This window comes from Schistocerca americana, chromosome 2 (assembly GCF_021461395.2).
Source record: "Schistocerca americana isolate TAMUIC-IGC-003095 chromosome 2, iqSchAmer2.1, whole genome shotgun sequence".
Taxonomy (NCBI): Eukaryota; Metazoa; Arthropoda; class Insecta; order Orthoptera; family Acrididae; genus Schistocerca; species Schistocerca americana.
Genome location: NC_060120.1, coordinates 279,820,165 through 279,843,806, shown reverse-complemented (window position 1 = coordinate 279,843,806; position 23,642 = coordinate 279,820,165). Strand labels below are relative to the sequence as shown.

At 37.9% G+C, this 23,642-nt stretch overlaps 1 protein-coding gene across 1 annotated transcript in view; it reads left to right on the top strand.

Moving 5' to 3' along the window:
- Positions 1-23,642, top strand: part of LOC124596333 (BMP-binding endothelial regulator protein) — a 694,738-nt gene that overhangs the window by 648,190 nt on the left and 22,906 nt on the right. Inside the window, exons 8-10 of the mRNA XM_047135436.1 lie at positions 16,697-16,861; positions 22,516-22,703; positions 22,934-23,232. Coding sequence (XP_046991392.1) covers positions 16,697-16,861; positions 22,516-22,703; positions 22,934-23,232 — 652 coding nt within the window. The remainder of the gene's footprint in view (positions 1-16,696; positions 16,862-22,515; positions 22,704-22,933; positions 23,233-23,642) is intronic.

The following is a 23,642-nucleotide window of genomic DNA, read 5'->3' as shown; positions in this document are numbered from 1 at the left end:
CAGGCACTTCTTGTATATAGTCTCTGCCGGCAGCAGCCCCGTATTCTGCTTGTTTACCTAGCTCTGTATTTGAATACGCATACCTGTACCAGTTTCTTCGGCTCTTCAGTGTATTTTCTTGTCTTCGAATTTAACCAAACATGTAACTCGCAGCAACTCAGAAAAGCTCTTGTGCGTTAGCACTTTATTCTGATAATAGCAAAGAGTAATCTGACGATAGTAGTACACACATTCCTTAAACAAGCTTTCACTGCTAGTTTGATTTATAGCAGTATCTCCACAAAGACAAATCACAATAACAGTTTTAACGTACCGCTTCCAGAGCACGACTGTTTGCTCGTTTCTGTGGATGTTTGCACGCCAGGGAAAGAGGTTTCCTCCAGTGCAGTAAATGGACCGGTCTTTCCCTAATTAGCGTAAACGGGCAGTGGTCCGGCCGTACAAGACCGGCTAAAGGTCGAGGTCGCTTGATTTCCCCGTGATGACCAGTGTTTTGCAACATCCTTTGGAGAGGAACTTTTAAAAGTCATCGCAAAAACCAGCACCTTACAGAAGGGCTATAAATAGGACCAGTATATCGCCGATGAAAATTCCTACAGTCTGCTTTTGATTATGACTGGCTGCAACACATACATCTTAAATAATTTCATGGAGTGGTTTGGAGTTCGCGAAATCTAGGAGGTTGGCCGGCGGACCGCTTGGGGTGCGGAAGTCTTGTGCGGCCTGGATCGGAGGTGGTGTTTTCGTAGTGAATTTCGGATGTCGGAAGAAGGTGATTGGCTCTGAGCACTATGGGACTTAACTGCTGAGGTCATTAGTCCCCTAGAACTTAGAACTAGTTAAACCTAACTAACCTAAGGACATCACAAACACCCATGCCCGAGGCAGGATTCGAACCTGCGACCGTAGCGGTCTTGCGGTTCGAGACTGCAGCGCCTTTAACCGCACGGCCACTTCGGCCGGCCAGAAGGTGATTCTCTTGTGATCAACAGAGTAATTTACTTTTCCTGTTTTCTTGGAGAGTGTTGCCGTTTAGCGAACATATACGCGCTGATTAGGCAGAGACCTCAAGCTAGGGTGTGGAATCGAGCAGCTCGCTAGACATTGGTGTTTCATTTAACGTGAAGGATTGGAGAGTTTTTCGTTGAAGATAAATTATTTTCATTTCTGTGGAAATATGAGTGTGGCGTTTTTGTGTGATGTTTTGCCTATTGTCTTTGAATTTTGTTTCTGTTTTGTTGTGGAGTTCATCGACAGGAGGTATTAGCATCCAGTTGGAGGAGCCGTATGAATTGTTACTGGTGTACATTTTATAGTCCAGTGGCCTGATCTCAGAACATGTTTGACAGTTATTTGATGGCTTCTGGGCATTAATTATTGTCTCTGAAGTCATTAGATAGTCAACCTCGTCTGGCGGATCAAAGAGAGGCCACAAACCCTTACTTAAAATGATTTTACATGTTTACTGATTTTACATGTGTAGCAATTTGGGGAAATAATGTGGATCGAATTACATCTGTGGATCAGTGCATCACATAATTTGTCTCACAAGCAGTGCATCGCAATGCGAGGATTCTGACCATGGTTGCGAATGAGGTTCTGTGTGATGCCATGGAATCTCTGAAAAATGGATCGCAGTTGCAAGTCAGTAGGCAGAAACTCTCACAAAGACATCAGGCTTAAAGTTTTCACAGAACCAAATGTATTGTCTTCAGTTAGACCCCAACCTATTCTGTCACTTTTATTGAACATCACCTCGATGGTTCCACTCTCTGACAGGAAGCTTGTTCCTACCAGTATTTTTCCCCTTCATTCCAATAGCCATTGCTTCATGATTAAAACTGTCTTGTCTTCCAATTTCTTGCAGTGTTTTTATCTTTATATGTTGGGGGCTGAGGATGTAATTAAAAATGTTTAGCACACAACGTAAAATTATCTTTATTTCCTATTTGAATGATCAAAATAATTACCCTTAAATAATTCCAATTTTCTGTGTACAGACATGGTAATGTCACAAGCAAGCTCACTAAACCGCAACACTCGCCTACCAGATCATAAAATGACTGAACAGGAATCAATGCCTCTGTACAGGAATGCACTTCTGAATTCTGTATTCGATAAAGTGACTTTATTGATCACAAAGGTTTCCTAACTCCTACCTAAAGGAATATTTCTTTAAAACAGCACCTCCATCCCAAACACGGGACCTATACCCAGGACTGGCAGTGTTACATTACATTACATTTATACATGTTCCACAGATCATGAATCAACTCAGATCTTGCAAAATACATAGAGCGTGCCACAGAACTATTTCAATATTTAGGCCCTTCAGCCAATCTACTTCAAGACCAAAATGTAAACATTTTCATTGGTGATTTCGCGCTCCCACTAATAGCATTTCTCAGCAAAGTACTGTTTCTTGCCTGGACTTTTTCACAAGATTATTTCATACTGATATTGTAACCTCCCCGAAAATTTTGAAATGACGATAATTAAATGTTAATGGGAATAGAGCCAAATGTTGTTGAGCTCCCACAAAACATCGTTAAATTGAAATAAAAGCGACTATACCTTCGTACAAAAATATTGAAAAATAATGGCCCAATGTAAACTCGACACAAAAATTGAGAAATGAAATTTAATCATTAAACCCACAATAATAGGGCAGCATCGCTGACCTTAGGCCCTGTGCAATAATTAATCTGATAAATTGATTCTGGGAGGAAAAGCATAGGAAATATTGTTTCAATTGGAATGATTCTTTTCTTAAAAGCGATTGCTTTGAAAACAAAATTATTATTGGGGCATTTCTTGAACAAATTAATTACAATTAACAGATGTTATTGGCTGAGCGCAGTGCTGCTTCATTACCTTTGATAACAATATACCTCGTCCTGAATCGTGACCAGAGACCCATGTCGGCGCCCGCCGACTCCTCACACACGACTACTGTCTCACGCGCACTACTAGCACTGACTTAGTGCAACTAGCAACTGAACTCTCGCGCGGTCAAGCGCAGACTAGCAACGATAAATAACTCTCTGGTCAGAGATTCTGTCATGCCTCGCCATCGCTGGTACATATGAGACGTACGCGTTTCATAACCCTCCACTGGGGGGGGGGGGGGGGGGGCAAAAATTTGGCAGCGATGGTGAGTCATTTGGACTTGCCATGAGCAATAAATTTTTTCTCAACCAATTAACTTTTACAATCACAGAATATTCAGATGTAGAACATGAATTAAATGCGGTGCACATGCACCGAGTACAAAACATTTCAGACAATGACAAAAAAATATATACAATGAGTACAGAATATATTAGCAAATCAGAAAAATGTATATACAAATCATATTGATAAATGACAAAAGTGCACACGCACTGAAAAACTCTTTAGCGTTTTCACAACAAATAAACACAATGATTACAAATCACATTGACAAATGACATAAATGCACATGTACTGTAGTGCAAAAAATGTACATACAATGAGTAGAGATCATGTTAGAAAAATGACAAAAGTGCATACGCACTGTAATTCAGAATAGATCAGCAAATCAAAATGTCCATACAATGAGTATAAATCATGTTAGAAAAATGACAAGAGTGCACACACACTATAGTTCAGAATATATCAGCAAATCGAAAACGTATAGGCCATGAATAAAAATCATGTTAGCAAAAATGATTTTCACTATGTTACAAGAATTAGGATAGGAAAGGGAAGGATTGCATCATGGTTGTAGCACTTTAGGTTGCACGCAGCTGCACTGAAAGTCCATATCTTTCCACAGAAGTACAACACCAAGTGAGACAATCTGAAGTTCTTTTCCCAGAAGTGTTTATCAGCGTAGCCAAGACACTGAAATGTCGTAGTAATATTCCATGTTATCATTTTGGCAGTACATCAGGTACACCAAACAGTGGGACCATAATAACGTCTCCATCGCTCACGGTGGTGGACAGCATATCGTGTCAACACCACGCTCTAATAAGGCACACCAACGTAGAATTAGTGCAAAAACCAAATATAGTGCTCCATGATCAAGAGGATATACAGGACAAATGGATATTGCAGTAATTCAGGGTAGTTAGGTCAGAAAGTGAAGGACATTAAGTCACATACTAGTCTTCATTGGGAATTACATTAGTAGTTTGCGGCATTCATAGCCCAGTTATTGAACATTTCTGTACCATGTATGTAGTATTACAGAAAAATGTTCATTAATTGATTTACAGACAACATTGTCATTGGTCATTTCAATACCGTAATCAGTAGCGTTCATTTCCCAGTTACAAAGCATAATCAGTAACATTCATTTCCTTGTTACAAAGCATAATTAGTACCATTCATTTCCTACTTACAAAGCATTATTAATTAATCATTGGTCATTTAAATACAGTAATCATCTCAATACAGTAATCAGTAGCATTCTTTTCCCAGTTACAAAGCATAATCAGTAGCATTCATTTCCTTGTTACAAAGCATTATTAATTAATCATTGGTCATTTAAATACAGTAATCATCTCAATACAGTAATCAGTAGCATTCTTTTCCCAGTTACAAAGCATAATCAGTAGCATTCATTTCCTTGTTACAAAGCATAATTAGTAGCATTCATTTCCTAGTTACTAAGCATTATTAATCATTGGTCATTTCAATACCGTAATCAGTAGCATTCATTATTCAATTGGCATATTATTCATAGCTGATCAGCATTACTCAGAACTCTCTTAAACTGGTATCATTATTTGGAACTGGTAATACATTGTTTTGTTAGCAATGGATTGCTTTGGGTAATTATAGGAGAAAGCAAGGAAAAAAAATTTGCTTCGGGGTTGTTGCTGTAAATGAAAATGTGTAACGTCATTCGTCATGAGTCCTCTGTTGCAAGATTATGAAACAAGTAGAGTATATGTAATCACATTCATAAATGACATAGATTTAATGAACAACTGCTTATAGCACATTAATTTCATAAATAATTTCTCCTGCAAAAATATACAAAAAATGGATTATTAAGCTGAAAGAAGAAATGCATTTTATGCTGAAAAGTAGTGAACTTCGAATTAACAGGTAGTGAAATGTGTATTAAAATGTGTTCCATAGCTGTCCTTTCCAAAACCTTCTGTCATTATACTATGCAATATAACACCTGCTGTCAAAGCAAACTGCAACAAATACTTAAATAACTACATAGCATAAATAGATAACTTCAACAATATCCTCATCTGTAAAGAAAAAACTTCATTATCCATCACTTCATTATCATAACTCCATTATTATCATCACCTGTAAAGAAAAACTTCATTATCCATAGTGGCATATTCTTCATCATTATTCATCAGCATTCATTATCATCTGCAAAAAAATCATTTCATTACTCATTGCATAACTATTCCTTATCTCTAGCATATTCCATCACTAAAACTAAGATGTGTAGTTCTGTCTGACAGCCTGCATCAATCGCCTTGTATTCTGAAAGAAAAAATTAGTTAAGACTGCTATTCTACGATGTGTATAGTATATTCTTGTTAATGCTTGTTAATCCTGATCCATTTACTCTTCATCACGAGGTTTGCATCTTCTTTCGTTCATTCCGAAGGTGAAATTCCCATTTCTGTTTAATTTATTTCTTTTACGTATCATTTCTTTCTGAAATGGATGAACAAAGATTAATGTCTTGCATTTACATCATATACTCATAAAATAATGACTGGTTTATGATAACATAATTAAGCATACAGCATACCATGACAGAAAACGTAATATGAAAAAAAATAGACAGTGTTCAAATGCAAAAATGTACACAGAATATCACAATGCAGCAGCAAAAAATGTAAAACAGTCACGATGTTGAGATATAATAAGGCAAAAATGTCAAAGTTAACTGGTGTTTGCTATATCTTAACCATTTCATAGTGCATACAAACAAAACATGAAACAATCATATATACATAAGAAAGACAGAAAATGTGACGTTCGTTGTGTTCAGCTTGTATGTTGTGTAGTTAATAGAGGCGAGCATTAAAGACTTTAATGGAGAGAAAATTTAATAAAAATTAATATGTCACTAGATAACATTGCATAATTATTCATAAGATACGTAAGTCTCTCTGGAAAAAATGTGCACAGTCTGATATGTAACGACAAGAAGAGCGACCTGCTAACCTTACCTTGCCGGGCACTTGCCAACAAAAAATACAATAATCATCAGTAATTAGTCATGTGAATATAATTGCATAAGTGATCATAAAAATTAGTAAATGGCATCATAGCATGTTAAATCATAAAGTGTCTTCATTCAATAAAGGGTTTAATATTGGAGACATGGTGGTTGCCTTTACTTTTTCTGGTTCTCAGAGTTTCGACTGTACAACATTGGGGTGAGGAATGCTGCGAATCCGATATGGACCTGCGTATTACTGCACTTACCTTTTATTCTGCTGGATAAATAGTGTGTACGTACTAATATCTTCTGTCCAATGTGAAAGTCACGGCGTATACAAACTTGTTTTTGCTGTCTTCTCCGGCGCTCTGCGGCACGTTTGATGTTCTTCAGCGCAATGTTAATTATTTCATGGTGTCGTAGTCGACGAGATGTAGGAAAGTTTACTAATTCTGTAATTTTGTTAGGTGGTTCAACATTTTTCAGTATAACAGACGGAGATAGCATAGTAGATTAATTTGGTATGGAATTAATTACATCTTGGAATGAGAATATGTGTGTGTCCCAATCAATATGTCTTTTGTGGCAGTATATTCTACACAGTTTACCAATTTCTTTCATTAATCGTTCACAAGGGTTCGAAGAAGCATGGTACCTGGATATATAGATCGGAGAAATGTTTATAGCTCGTAACATATGTGTCCATATAGCAGAACGAAATTGTGATCCACTGTCAGAAATTACTTTCAACACATGCCCTACATGAAATAGAAAATGCTTTCGAAACGGTTTTAGCAGTAGCTTTGCGTAACGGAGTGAAAGTAACAAATTTTGAAGTGAGTTCAACAGCGACAAAGATGTAGCAAAAACCTCTATTAGTTTTCGGAATTGGACCAAAAATGTCTACAGCGGCCATATGTCTCAATTTAACAGGTACAATTGGAGTAATGGAGGAATATGTGAAGTTGTGTCTGACTTAGCTATCTGGCAGATTTTACATGACGCTAAAACTCGTCGTATACGTTTCTCCATGTTGGTAAAATAACAGTTCTGTCTCAGTATAAGAAAACATTTTCTGGCTCCGTAATGTGCATAACTTAAATGAGTATACCATATTAATTTGTTAACCAGTTCGTCAGAAATGCATAATAACCAATTGTTGTCAGGATGAGTGCGGCGAAACAGAATGACATTGCGTACACTGTAATGGTTTCTAATCGTAACATTATTCTTATCTTGCCAAAGGTGTTTAATTTCTTTCCACACGTTGTCTTTATTCTGCTCTTGTGCTTTGTCCTGTAATGACGAAGAAATAAAATTTTCAAATGCAACTTGTTGAATGTACATAACGCTGAAATTTGCTTTGCAGAAGTTGGTCGCGATCTCTTGCTGATTGTTGCTGAGAGAACGGGATAGTGCATCTGCTATAACATTTTGTGTGCCGGGAATGTGAACAATTGTAAAATTAAATTCTTGTAAATAAAGTTTCCACCTGCTTAACCTGTCGTGTGTAAATTTAGCTGAAAGTAAAAATTGTATAGCTCTGTGATCTGTGTAAACGGTGGTATGTCTGCCATAAAGAAACTGCCTGAATCTCGTAAAAGCCCAAACAACAAATAATGTTTCTAGTTCTGTAACGGAATAATTTCGTTCAGCAGGTGACAGAATGCGACTTGAAAATGCGATGTTTTTAATTACTGTAGAACCATCTTCTTCAATTTCCTGGAAAATATGTACGCCTAAAGCGGTGTTAGAACTGTCGGTGGCAATGGAAAAATTTCTGGTAAGATCTGGGTGCGATAAAAATGGTGCATTCAACAAAGCATGTTTCAGGTTCATAAATTCAGAATGTGCTTGCTTATCCCAGGACCAAATAGTGTTTTTTCCTGTCAATTGGCATAATCTAGGTGTGTCTAAAGCAGAGTGATGAATAAATTTACGGAAAAAGTTAATTAAACCCAAAAAACTGCGTAGTTGTTTTTTTCGTTGTAGGAACAGTAATGTCACGTAGGGCTTGAAGTTTTTCCGGGTCAGGCGCAGTGCCTTTTGCTGAAATTACGTGTCCATGAAAAGTTTGTAACAGTCGTTCTAAAATCACATTGTGTTCAGACCAGTTAGCTTCTGCAATATGAATGTCATCTACGTACGTTGTAATTCTGTCTTTAAGTTCTGTCGGAAGTATTGTATTCAAACCGCGAATAAAAGCTGCTGAGGAAATTGTTAAGCCGAACGGTAATTTGCAAAATTGATAACAGTCGCCAAAACAGAGAAATGCTGTGTACTTTCTGCAGTTCGGATGGAGCTGAATTTGCCAAAATCCCGATTTCAGATCTAATGTAGAATAAATAGCAGTACCGGTGAAATTTCTGTAGTAGTTCCTCTAGTGTCTGTGGTCGATCTGTTTCATTAATAATTATGTCATTGATGTGACCTGAATCAAGTACGAGGCGAAGTGAGCCATCTTTTTTCTTAACAATATGTAGCGGGTTTATGTATGGACTAACTGCCGGGTCTATAATTCCTTGGTCGAGCATATCTTGCAACTCTTTTTTAACTTGTTCTCTGTGGATATATGGAATGGGATAATGCTTGGCTTTAAATGTGTCGTGCTGTTTGACTTGAAATTCATACATAAAACCGGACATAGTACCAGGAATGTTGTCAAAAACTGGAGATTGCTGTAAAAGAATTTTGTGTAGTTGCGTCCGTTCGTCGTCTGTATTTGCACTGCTCTGTTTAACTTTATCAGAAATCATCTACATTACGTCGTAGTCAGCTTCGTCTGGAGTGTTATAGTTATGTACGTACGTAACCGTGAACAAAGTGGAATTACAGTCTATGTTACGTGATACGGAAATGACCTCTGTGCGATTAATTGTTTGTTCTTCCGCAGATAGTGAGTGCTGAAATTCTAAAGCCAGTTGTACATTTTCATCCTTTAACATTAAATAGGAATTCTGAAAATCAATAACTGCGTCGTGTTGTACCAGAAAATTCGTACCTAAAATAACGTCTGTTGTCAATAAAGGAATAATGTGTGACCTGCAATACAAAATGATTAATGTGTCTGTAATTTAACGTCTACCCCTTTACTCGATACTGCTCCTTTTACTTTCGTTTTGCCTAATGGTAATGTAGAATAGGTATTCTCTTTGTTACACACGTTGAAAGTTTCTTCATTTATAACTGACATAGGTGATCCGGAATCGATTACTGCTGAAAATTTCGATGAACCAATTTTAATTTCGATGACAGGGTGTGAAATAGTTTTTTGAACAACTGGTCTTTCCTCTAAAAGAGTGTCTCTCATGTCGTCAAAGGTAATAACATTTTCGTGAACAACATTCTGCGTGTCAAAACTAGTGCTTGTGTTACTGGAAGATGCGACCTGTACAGTATCTAGTCAGATTCTATCTGACGTGTTATTATTTTCAGGAGGATTCTGTGGCATTTCCACTATTTGAACCGTTCTGTTATTTCTTCCAGACGTATTACGCTCTGGATGATACCTACTGTCGGGTTCATTCATGAGAATATGTTGTTGCTGATCATTTTGCTGCTGGTAAGACCGACTGTTATTAAACGTACGCTGAAAATTGTCCTCATTATTTTTACGTCTGTCGTAATAGTCATTCCTATACGGTGCATTGCGATAGGAATTGAAATACTGTGTTTTCTGTACGTAGTTGTTCCTTTGCTGCCGTGCGTTACTATTTGTTGTCCCAGGGACTATACGTCCACGCGGCGAAACATTAAAGTTAGGTTGACCTTGTGCATTACATTGTTGGTTAGGTATGTTAACTGGCTGGTTTTGTTGCTGTTGTTGTGAAAAACCTCTATTGTTACTAAAATATGGTTCCTGCTGCTGATAATTTTGACGATACTGATAATCAAAATTTTGTCTGCTATTAAAGGTCTGGTGGTTGTCGTTCCTAAAGCGTCTGTTACCTTTGCTATTGAAATTAAGTGGTTGATCGTAATTGCTGTATGTATGTTGACCTTGGTTGTTATATGAAAAATTTTTGTTTACGAAGGAATAATCTGATTGCTGCACTTCTAAAAGCTGTAACAGATCTCTGAATGCCGAAATATTTTCTTTTTGTTGACCCGTTAGAAGTGACACTCTTAATGATCGTGGTAATTTAGAGATACATAATTGAATAAGTGCAGATTCACTGTAAGGTTCACTTAGGTACTGGTTTTGTTGGACCATGTGCTCAAAAAATTGCGTGACAGTGGAAAAATTTGAGTTCTCATAATTTGGTAAACTAATTAATTGATCTTTAATTCCGCACTGTGTTCTCTTCGACCAGTATGCTGACAGAAAAGCATTCTGAAATTCTTCAACCGAGTAGCATTGCCTCGCGATCGGTCTCATACGAGTTGCCGGTTCGCCTTCCAGAAAACTGCAAATAAATTCAAGTTTGTGCATCACAGGCCAAGTCGGTGGAAAAGCAAAACTAAACTGTTGTATCCAATCCAGTGGGTGAATCTGTGTTCTGTCATTTTTAAATACTTTAAATTTTCTCACTGACAGAAAATGTTTGAAATCAAAATTATCGTCTCTGTATGACAGAACAGGTTCAGTATTGTAAGAGAATCTATTTGGCTGTGACTGTTCTGAATCTAACTCACGTACTCTCTGTAGATTACCCAAATTATACGCGCTGCGCGAGTCTGACAAATGTTCGCAAAGTGGCGTCTGCTGTGATGTGTTATTAATTGAAATATTTTTTATCTCTGTTACCTCTTGCTGTAAACTTGACAATTTTCTACGCAATGTGTTATTAGACGAATCGATCTCATTGATTGTCTGCAGTAAATTTTGGAATTCAGGTGTTTGGTTAAACAAAATCGTTGCAGTATCGTCTGATTTGCCGTCATTATTACTTTCAATAATATCAATACGACTGGCCAATTCATCACATTTTTCAGTCAGTATTTTTACCTGATCATCGGTTTTAGTGTCAGAGGCATTAATATGTTTTTGCATTTTACGTGTGGTTTCGTTCAATTTTTTAACGTCACTTTGACGACATCGGAATCCTGTGTTAGTTCTAATTGTTCGAGTCTGTCGGTCATTGTTTGAAAATCTACTGAGTGTGTATCTGTTTTTGATTTAAGGTCAGAAATCTCATCACGTAATTCGGTGTTCAACTGTTCGATGGTATTAATTTTGTCCGATACTGTAGCAATATTGTTGTCTACGTGTTTTTTGCCTTCGCAAACATTTTACGTTTATCTTCTTGTCTCTGCCCAGTGATTGTTTCCATGACCTGACGTTTTACCTTATTTTGATCCTGTATGAATTTGCGGAAACGCGTATTACTGTTTTGTAAGTGAAGATTAAAACGTTCGTCAATTTGAGTGTTCTGTTGGTCGAATTTCGCGTCTGTCTTTGCATCCATTGTGCGCGAAAGTTATGCTGTCATTAACTTAAACTCGTCGCGTAATTGTGTAGCTTTTTCAGAGCATTGTTTACCGACTGCACTAATTTCCTCTCTAAGTGTTACTGTTGTAGCTGTTTGCATATCCCTTAATTCTTGAGCAACAGATCTAATTTCCTTGCTACTTTTCCTAGCACAGGTCTCAATTTCCTCACGTAATTGTTCCTTAGTATCATGACACTGCGCGGCAACGGCTCTAATCTGTTCACTAAGCTGTTTGGAATTGTTGTCTAATTTTTCACTAAGTTGTTTGAAATTTTCATTATTATTGTCTAGTTTTTCTTTCTGTTGTTTGAAATCTTCACTAAGTTTGTCTTGTTTTTCATTATTTTCATTAAGTTGTTTAGTCATTTGTAGCAACAGTGCCATAATTGGATCCGACCCAAAATTAGCATTTCTATTCTCTGTGCTGTTTGATGGTGTACCTGCAGTTGTCACGTTTTGTATATCCATTTGGATATTCTGTGATTCTCTAAAAGGTTTGCTAATCGGATGCGCACTGTTAGTCACTACCTCCGAATTAAATAAATCCGTCGTACTTTCAGTACACTGTTCATTTTCATTAGATAAATTTGTCTGTTCATTACGTGAATTTAACAAACCGGTTGTATTAAGCTGGGCAGCGCTCATTGCAACAGAACGCCCCGCGTCGTCAATTGTCGTCAAATTAACAGAGGACACAATTGAGTTCGTTTGTTCATCATCATTAAGATAAAAATCATCATTAGTGGTTGGAACGCACTGATTGTCAGTAAACGCAGGATTGTCATCATTACACTGCGTGTCACATGTACTATCGGTGAAGTTGTTTAAGTCGATAATTTCATTCACCTCGCGATGTACTATTAATAGTTTTTCGCGGCATTTTTACACAAATCACAATTATTCACAAATGAGAGAAAAACAATGCAAAATCCAACAAATACAAATACAACAAAGAGCAACGAATTGCCGATGATCTGAGGAAAGAAAGTCACAAAATTAGTAAAAGCGTTGCGCCAAATGCTAATTATATTTTAGTAAATAAGAGCAGATATCTGACTACTTTTCAGAAGATTCTCAAAGAAATACGATCCTGGTCCGGATGTCGCCAAGTGTAACCTCCCCGCAAATTTTGAAATGACGATAATTAAATGTTAATGGGAATAGAGCCAAATGTTGTTGAGCTCCCACAAAACATCGTTAAATTGAAATAAAAGCGACTGTACCTTCGCTACAAAAATATTGAAAAATAATGGCCCAATGTAAACTCGACACAAAAATTGAGAAATGAAATTTAATCATTAAACCCACAATAATAGGGCAGCATCGCTGACCTTAGGCCCTGTGCAATAATTAATCTGATAAATTGATTCTGGGAGGAAAAGCATAGGAAATATTGTGTCAATTGGAATGATTCTTTTCTTAAAAGCGATTGCTTTGAAAACAAAATTATTATTGGGGCATTTCTTGAACAAATTAATTACAATTAACAGATGTTATTGGCTTAGCGCAATGCTGCTTCATTACCTTTGATAACAATATACCTCGACCTGAATCGTGACCAGAGACCCATGTCGGCGCCCGCCGACTCCTCACACACGACTACTGTCTCACGCGCACTACTGGCACTGACTGAGTGCAACTAGCAACTGAACTCTCGCGCGGTCAAGCGCAGACTAGCAACGATAAATAACTCTCTGGTCAGAGATTCTGTCATGCCTCGCCATCGCTGGTACATATGAGACGTACGCGTTTCAATATCTATTGGTAAACACCTCTCTTCATGGAGAAGTCACTATTCTTTAAGTCAGCCTTATAGGCTCCAAGCACAAACAGCATTAGACGCAACACACAAAGGTTGACCCACCATCTCCTGTCTGGCCAAAGTCAGATTCCTAAACTGGCTCTGGCATCTCCAACAGCCAAAATAACGAGCCTACAGATGGCCAGAAATGGTATATTACAATCTTTTTCTACATTTTTAACCTAATATATGATATGCAACTTATTATATGCAGTTTTGAGAATCAAAAAAATGTTTGTACAAAAAAAAAATTATTGCCACCACATAGAAAACGTAATTATTTACTTGCTCAGACATGTTTTGCTGTTGTTGTCACACCACCTACACTAAGCTACATACAGGATGTCCCAAGAAGAATGGCAGTATACGGCACATTAATAACTTGTTATTCTAAAGAAAGAGAGCGCTTGTTTATGGATCCTGGTTTAAAGAGTTTCTTCATAAGACTGCTTAATTCCATGTTGTAAGTACCAATCACTTTAATTGTAGACTTTAAAAGCATGACACAGGAAATTCATTTACTGCTGTTATGCATCTTCCCATTACTTGATTAGTCAAGCGGTCTAGGGCGCTGCAGTCATGGACTGTGCAGCTGGTCCCGGCGGAGGTTTGAGTCCTCCCTCGGGCATGGGTGTGTGTGTTTGTCCTTAGGATAATTTAGGTTAAATAGTGTGTAAGCTAAGGGACTGATGACCTTAGCAGTTAAGTCCCATAAGATTTCACACACATTTGAACATTTTTCCATTATTTGGAATAGCTGCACGCTGCACAATATCAGTCATACGTTTAGCTTTCCCCACCAGTCAACATATGGTGTGGGTAGTTGAGGTATTTGTTACAACCTGTAAACATGCTTCATGTTGGCAGGTGTGTCCTGTGCTGGACTGCCCCGAAGAGAACCAGGAGCCACCCCCGCCAGGACGCTGCTGTGGCCGCTGCCGGCTCACACTCCCCAGCCACGCCTCGTGCACTGCTGGCAACATCACGCGACAGGCAAGTAACAGCCTGTAATGGATTACAGCTTGTAATGCTTGGAGAATCTCACAAGTTGCTCATTACCAGGAGTAAACAGTAGCCATGTATGTTAGAGTTGTGTGCGTGTAAAGGAACCCAAAGAACGACTCTGTCCGATAGCTCAGTCTACTTCTAAATGCAACTGTCTGCCGCTCAATGCTTGCTCTATGTGGTAATTAGCAATCTATCCTGATTCATGTTGTTGTTATCAAAACCCAGGTTGTTGATAATACCTAGAAAAATACTACAAAATGTTTGAATTCCAAGCTGAACTGATAAAAAGTACTTCAAACACCAACAACAAATAATTTGCAGGCATGTAATGACAAAGGAAAATATTCATTCTATTTGGTTTCCAGTTGACCACACAAGTTAGTGTCAGATGCTGCAGCACATAATGTGTACTTGGTGTTTGTTATTATTGGCTGAACAGACACACTGAGTTGAAGACAGACACAACAAAAAGACTAACATATTTAGTTTTCATCAAAAGCCTTCATCAGAAAAGAACAACACACATTCATTCACATTAGCAAGCACACCTCACATACATGTCTGCTATCTCTGGCTGCTCAGGCCAGACTGCAACTCAACTCAATGAATGGGAGCAACAGCCCACAGTGGAATTGGGAAGAGGGAGGGATGCACGGTATGAGTTGGAAAAGAGGAAGCAGTGCTGCTTGGGAGAGCGTGCAGGGACTAGAGGTGGCAGACAAGGCTACCTGCCACTCAGAGGCCTACAAACTTGTTTTCATTTAAATAGGTTGACCATGAACACCTCAAAAACCCATATGGTACAGGTCAAGAACAAACAGTCAAAATGCTGTGGAATTAAATTGAGCCGTAAAAATCAAGACTTCACTGAAGCTGACTCAGTTAAATATAGATAAGAATTTAGACTGGGAATAACATGCTGGATATCTAACTAATAAATTCTACAGCTATGCATTTTATAAATTCAAACACCTTTTCCTTGTAGCAATATATCAAAGAAAAAGGCATATGAATTTACACACGGACACATGGAAAATAGGGTAACATAATCATTTGCAAATCAGTTATAAAGTATGGTACTGTGTTTTGGGAAAACTTAGCTGACATGCTGTCCATTATGAAACTACATGAAACCATCATTACAAACATGCATACTATACATCCAAGATAACTCTTATTTAAAAGCCTTTAATTATTAAAAGAACCCTCCCTGTATGTCCATGAAATTGTCATGTCCATATACAGCAAATCAGAATTATTTATGGATAATCATTCTGACCATTCACTAGGTAATAAAGATAATTTTATGCTCCTTGCTAATCATTTACAATTACATGCTCAACCCCTGTGCCCCCCCCCCCCCCCCCCCTCCCTATCCCCCAAACATATAAAGACAAGAATCTACAATAAATCAGAGGACAAGACAATTTTAAATTTTAACCATGAAACAGTGAGTAGTTGAGTGAAGGGAAAAAATGTACTGGTTGTTTGAAAAAGATGTTGTTCAAAACTAGTATTACTGGGTACACAATGAAAAGTTGTGCTAATTTTAAAATTCTCCCACTTCTCATTAGCTGTGTTCAATACCAATGAAGTTATGTTACACATTTCGACTTGCTTCCTGTAACCTATTCATATGATTACAAAATGTACATTATGATGTAAATTAATCATATGCCACAATATTAAGTTCCATATCAAAAGCTTAACGTGTCCATGAGATTATCTTATAAAGATAAGCTTCTTCATTTCCCCTTATTCTGTCTCCTGTTTTTCTTTTACATGTTTCCTTAGATTTCCTTCACCAGTTCTTCTTTCTATTTTACTCTAGTGGCTGCTGTTCCATGATGCCCCTCCCCCTCAGTTTTTAAAGTAATACTCTAGTCTTATTAACTGTTTGTTTCTTTCCATTACGTGGGTACTATTTGCTCAGACATCTGCATCAATATGTTACCAAAATGCTGTTTCAGGTAATTAACATGCCACCTGACCATAGGTTCGGGTTCCTCCCATTCCTACCTCATGACCCTTGGTTCACAAGGCATCAGATTTAATGTCCTTTCTTCAAATTCTTATCGGTTTTAACAACTATTACTTCTATAGAGGGCAGTCATGATGAACTTTCCATATTATTTTAATCCTATGTACTTGTTTTCATATGCTTAAGACTAAAACGATATACTATCAAAATATAATAACTAAAATATCCCATCAAATGAGCAGACAATATCTAGATATTCATGATTTGGAAAATGGTACGTGTGCTGAGTTGTTCTTGCCCTGACCAGGATGGTGATGTGTGGCAGCCTGGTCCATGCCACTCATGTGAATGCCGACAGGGGCAGGTGCGATGCGTCATGCAGATGTGTCCTCAACAAAATGTCCCATGTCCTCCCAACTACAAGCTGGAGCACAAGGCCAATGAATGCTGCCCACGTTGTGTTGAAAGTAAGTAACCCTACACACTGCATGCTCTAGAGCTCAATATGTGCAGCAGATCATTCATTTTAAAGAAAACAATAAGCAAAAATAAAGAAAGGCAACAAAAAACCTACAGCGGGGGTGAGTGGTTGCCTTTCCCTATTTTCTTTTATTGTATCTGTCAACAAATAGTATTGTTTACTGCCATTCTCAAGAAAACTTAACTCATAGGCATTATTAATTGATACGTCTCTGATTACAAAGTGAAAAGGTAAATTTGAATTGTTCTTCAACACAACCTAAGCTTAAAGGTATTATGTATGTATGAGCTTCAGAAAAATTAATATTTTATATGCTTAGAACACATCAGACAAAAAAAGTTTATTTGCAAAACAAAAAAAAATTGCAATGATAATGTTTTAAAAAGCTTTTCTTTTTCAAGTTTCTTGCTTTCTTACATATTTTGTTAGTTACATTATTTATTTTACAGCTTGAGTAATATATTTCCTCGTGATAAACATTCCATTACCTATGGAATGCTAATTGCTACCAGTCTACAAAACAGTTTAGGTCACTGAATGCAAATTTTGCTCGGGGCAGTCTCAAATATTCTTACAAGGGGAAGGCCTCAGACACGGCCAACCAATTCGGCTCAGGTTTGACAGGTCACTTGTGTACAACCTAAAACGAAGGAATCTAACTTATTTTGGGTCAACACCCCCTCGTTTTTGAGAAAATCACCCCTAAAGGTTATGACAAGCAATCAGCTCAAAACTGGAGGGATCATTGTAAATAGAGCATTTTTCATCATCAGGTATGGGGTCTGAAAACGCATACTTTTTCAGAAATCGAGGTAAGAAACTTTTACAACTGCCGCTTCTGTACCTACATGGTAAATGCTGCTCGCTGGCAGCACCGATAGCGCTGGTACGGTAGTTCAGCATGTTCGGTCAGAGTGTTAGCTCCCTCTGTAATAAAAAAACTGAGTTAATCGATCAACACGGAACTTAAACGGATGTCTTACGACGTCCGCCCTGAGCAGATGCAATGAACAAATCGAACAAAAATGAGATTAAAAAAAATAGCGCAATGACCAAGGTAAGTGACTGGGTATCGCAGAACCCAGGTTCGAGTCACGAAGAAACCTAGCGCATGTTCTTTTTTTCATTTGTATTTTTCCATATCTCAATTGATAGGGATAGGAGGGTTAATAAGGTAGGTAAATCAATAAGGAATAATAATAATAAGGTAGGCCAATAAATTTCCCAAACCTCTTGGGATAGTAAACAACTAAAATGTTACTGCAGGTCACTTTACAATGGCTCTTCCAGTCACTGTAATGTGTCCTCACGTTTCTTCGAACAGCTAGATGGATGGTACTTGTCATATAAACATTCAAAACAAATATACTCACGGCACCAAGAGCATCTAATGAATGCAATCTTTCGACAGCTACACTGTTCCTTCCGAAGAGTTGGCGGAAAACAAACTTTGTTTACATTTAAAAATATGTCTTTTTTGGGAATTAATTTTGATGCGTACCACGCATACAATATCAGTGCCTGAAAAATCGGTGCTGAAAGTTGGTTATGAATTATGCTGTGAATAGCTATTGCATCTGTGTGGTTGTGCAATTCCCGCTGGGTTTCCAGAAGCACACTGCAATTCTGAAGCCTGAAAATAAAGTTTTTAACCTGGCGATAGAAATAACATCACACGGCTGGCACACAGGTGTGCAGTTTGGCAGTAAGACCTTTACTGTGCACATTAGCTGACCCTCACCAGCTACTAACACTGTGTCATATATTGTAGTATTAATTTGTGCACTCCAGGAATCCAATATTAGACAAAACTTGTTATCAGGAACGTGTGGTTTTAAAACATTCTCAAGAAATGTTCTGTAAATCGCATTCATCAGTTTCCTGGATTTGGAGCAGGTAATGTAAACATTTTTCAATGAGTCGGTCAAACGATTGACCTCCTCTATAACCCGAGGACCAAATGTAATATTCGTTTCTAGTAAACACAGGAAAACCTTAGGCAACACTTTTACAGAGGCTGTGATAGCATATTGCGCCGTGTACAAATGTGTTAGTTTGTTTTTACTACCAACTGTGACAAGGGTTCGTTTTTCTACCTTATGCGATAACGTGCGTCGAATGTTCACCTGATACTCGCATCCTGTTTGATCGGTGTTGATCACAATTGAAACCGGTCATAAGTGTCGCTGTTTGCATGCTGAAAAGAGCCGCCAATTTTGTATATCTTCTATATTTTGTACCTCCTTATGAGAGACTTATTTAGTGACGTGCCAGTGACGAATTTTATACTCCGATTTGAAATTTATTGCCCAAGATAATGATGCAGCAAACGTAAAATATAGTTCAATCAGTTAGTAACCAGTTCGTAATACTCACCGGGAACAGATGAAGCACATATTCCCAGTGACGTGGAGATTTCCAAAGTGTTATGACCATTTTGCGATTCACTAGTCAGGATATCTTCCACTGAATCACCTTCTGCTTTGTCTTCATGGTATAATACTTCCGTATCAACGAATGTCATTTCGTTCGTCAACTCCAAATACCACTCGACGGTAGCCACTCCTATTAATCTGGAACGCCGAGAAACAGAACTGCCTGCTTCCGGTAGTGCATTGATAATGCATCTGTCTTGCAACACTTTTACAAATCAAAACACAGCGTCGGTAACTTCCCGCTTGCTATCGTCTGTGACAGGCTCCCAACTATACAGGGTGTTACAAAAAGATACGGCCAAACTTTCAGGAAACATTCCTATCACACAAAGAAAGAAAATATGTTATGTGTACATGTGTCCGGAAACACTTACTTTCTATGTTAGAGCTCATTTTATTACTTCTCTTCAAATCACATTAATCATGGAATGGAAACACACAGCAACAGAACGTACCAGCGTGACTTCAAACACTTTGTTACAGGAAATGTTCAAAATGTCCTCCATTAGCGAGGATACATGCATCCACCCTCTGTCGCATGGAATCCCTGATGCGCTGATGCAGCCCTGGATAATGGCGTATTGTATCACAGCCATCCACAATACGAGCACGAAGAGTCTCTACATTTGGTACCGGGTTTGCGTAGACAAGAGCTTTCAAATGCCCCCATAAATGAAAGCCAGGAGGGTTGAGGTCAGGAGAGCATGAAGGCCATGGAATTGGCCCGCTTCTACCAAGCGTACGAACACTTGGACTGAAATGTGCAGGAGCTCCATCATGCATGAACCACATGTTGTGTCGTACTTGTAAAGGCACATGTTCTAGCAGCACAGGTAGAATATCCCGTATGAAATCATGATAATGTGCTCCATTGAGCGTAGGTGGAAGCACATACTGACGAAACTAAAATGAGCTCTAACATGGAAATTAAGCGTTTCCGGACACATGTCCACATAACATCTTTTCTTTCGTTGTGTGTGAGGAATGTTTCCTGAAAGTTTGGCCGTACCTTTTTGTAACACCCTGTATATTACAGCACTTGTCGAAGGGTGTACATGCTCCATTATTCAGATCATGCACCTGAAACATATGACACAACAAACAATAACTAGTTACTACGGTATAAACAGATGAGCTAATTAAGTACAAACTACATACAGTACTCGTCATATGTTACTTACAGAAGAACACTGTATTCATTCACAAAACGTATTTCATTCGGCCCATTAACGATGGAGAAATCATTACATGTATCCGCGAGGTTCGCGACAGCCTAATGACGGTTTCCGAGTGACTTCTATAAGGCTCGTGCTGGACACCTTCACTCTTCCAGGTTCACAACTATGATATGACAAAGAGGCAACTGGGACAACATAACTCTCCCCTCGTGCATTTTGTCCCGAGCCTCGCTGTCAACAAGCGTCGCGCGATTGGCTCTGTGATCCCTCGTGAGGAATTCACAGCACTCTTACTCGGAGTTGTTTTCATGTGACAAGGCTTAAAAGTTTAATACTTTACTAACTCAGGCGTTTGGGAAATTAGTTTGCCTACCTTATTATTATCATTCCTTAGTGATTTACTTACTCCTATCGCTATCAATTGAGATATGGAAAAATACAAAAGAAAAGAATAACATCCACTAGGTTTCTTCGAGATTCTTACCCAGGTGATTCCCAGTCAGTTGTCTTGGCCGTTGCGTAATCAGTGTGTTTGGCGAAAAGCATTTACCATGTGGGCACAGAAGTTGCAGTTGTAAAATTTCTTTCCTTGATTTCTGGAAAAGTTTTCGTTTGGGACCCTATACCTGATGATGAAAAATGCTCTATTTACAATTATCTATTGATACCTCCAATTTTGAGTCGATTGCTCATCATAACCTTTAGGGATGATTTTCTCAATAACGCGATAACGCGGGGGTGTTGACCCAAAATATGTTAGATTCCTTCGATTTAGGTTGTACACAAGCGACCTGCCAAATTTGAGCTGAATCGGTTGGCCGTGTCTGAGGCCTTCCCCCTGTTAGACAAACAGGTCACCATGTTAAACTCAGAACCTAGTTATCTAGGTGCAAAAAGTGGCATAAAATCAGAGTAGGAAATTCAACCTACTAATACTTGGTCTCCTGCAGGCTGGTTAGAATCAAAATGTAGGAGTAATGTGTTAAGTACTTGCACAATTTAAAGTGTCTTTGAGAAGACACAGGACATCAAGCTATCAGTGGGGAGAAGACAAAACTAGGACTGTTTATCTGAGAAACCAATACTAAGGATAAATAGAATACTAGCTTATAATATCTGGGGTTAGTAGAGTTTGCCATAACATGAAATAAAGTGCTAAAACAACTTCTCTTGAATGTGGATTTATCCTCTGCTTGTCATTTAGTATGACAGCCATAAAAATGAAATAGACAAAACTCTTGTGGCACAACACAAAATGATAACAAGACCTGGATGGCAAGAGAGACCTTCCCTCCTTAAGTTATAGGCTATAAAAGATACTTAAATCTAAACATTGCCCACTTGGCTCCTGAATCCAATCTGCAATTTTCATAGCTTGTTATTTAATATTTATTGTGTACACATCATATCCCCTCCCCCCTTGATCCAGTGCTTACACATTGATGTCAAATGAAATGGTCATACGAAGCCACAGTAGAGCATATGGCTTTTCTTTCTTCTTTTTTGTGAAAAGCTATGAAGTGGGTATAAGATGACACACAGAATTCAAAATCAATAATATACTGAGATCAACTCTTCAGGATACTCAGGAGTTTAATCCGTTTTAATTATGTTACTTCCGACATCTACACAATTTCTTTACCTAATAAACAAATCATGTTCAGGAGAAGTGGGATGCAGACCCCCCCCCCCCCCCCCCCCCCCCCCACCCATCTGGACACCCAGATCATTTAGGTTTATGTGGTTTCCTAAAATAAAATTAAAGGAAATGTCCAGATTATTTCTTTTTAAAGGGCATAACCAATTTTCTCCCTCATACTTGTCCAATTTGAACCTGTGCTCTGCCTATAATGACTACATCATAGATGGAACATTAAAATCCAGTTTTCTTCAAATACATGTAAAGATAATTTATTCCATCTTCACTGTAATTTGTATTACCTTCTTTAGGAAGACAACGTATCAAAAGCCAATGAATAAAAAAATGATGTCCTAAGATACAAAGTCACCAATATCTTTTGTTACAGGTGATGGTGTATGCACAGTTTTTGGTGATCCACATTATCGCACTTTTGATGGGAAGTTCTACAGTTTCCAAGGCTCATGCAAATACCAGCTGGCATCAGACTGTGTAACACACACTTTCGGTATCAGAGTAACAAATGATGCAAGAGCAACCAAGGCATCCTCATGGACAAAAACCATTTCAATGAAGGTAAAACACACATTTTTTTTTACCATATGAAATGAGGGAGACAGAAGTAATTCTTTTGGATAAGTAATTTATTCTTATTGCTAATTTCTTTCTGCTGACAAAAATTACTTACATATAGCTTTTGTAAATGCAACACATTTTACTATTTCCAATAAAAGAAAGCAAAGTTTTGATGAATAGTTACTTATAATTTACAGCAAATATTAATTTAGAAATATTTTTGTCTACAGATTGGAGAGCTCAAGATAAACCTGGGACAGAACATGAGAGTAAAAGTGAATGGAAAGCGTGTGCAGCCCCCATACAGACTGCTCAATAAGATATCTGTCAATAAAACACGCAATGGTGTTCAAGTGGAAACTTTCATTGGTGTGAAGATTGTATGGGATGGCAACAGTTTCTTGGAGGTGTCTGTTCCTAAACGATATAAAGGAAAAATGTGTGGACTATGTGGAAATTTCAATCGCAAGGCATCTGATGACTTCACACTGCGCCATGGTGGTAAAGCCCTTGACACAGATGCAGAAAGGTTCATAGTTCATACACATTTACAGCAGAATCAAGCAAAATACATTTACACTGTAGGAAGTTCATCAAATGTATACAGTGCAAAATTCAATTAGATTCACCTACAACAACAGATTTCAAGCTGTAGATTCATCTGTGCTAGTGTAAAATAAGACATTAATTTTTTGAAAATCATAAATTTATGCTTTCAATAATTTAATGCAATAAATTTGGCAAATAGGAAATTCAGTAACTATTTATCAGCCACATTTTGTGTTTGAGTCATTCATATGCTATTAGGTGCTCTTATCCTGAGACCAAAAAAGAATCAGTTTCTAAGTCAAGTCATCACCCGTTCTTTTAATAAAAAAATGCAATATGAGGTACTACACATAACTGTTCAGTATCTGGAAAAATGCTCACTTGCAGGAC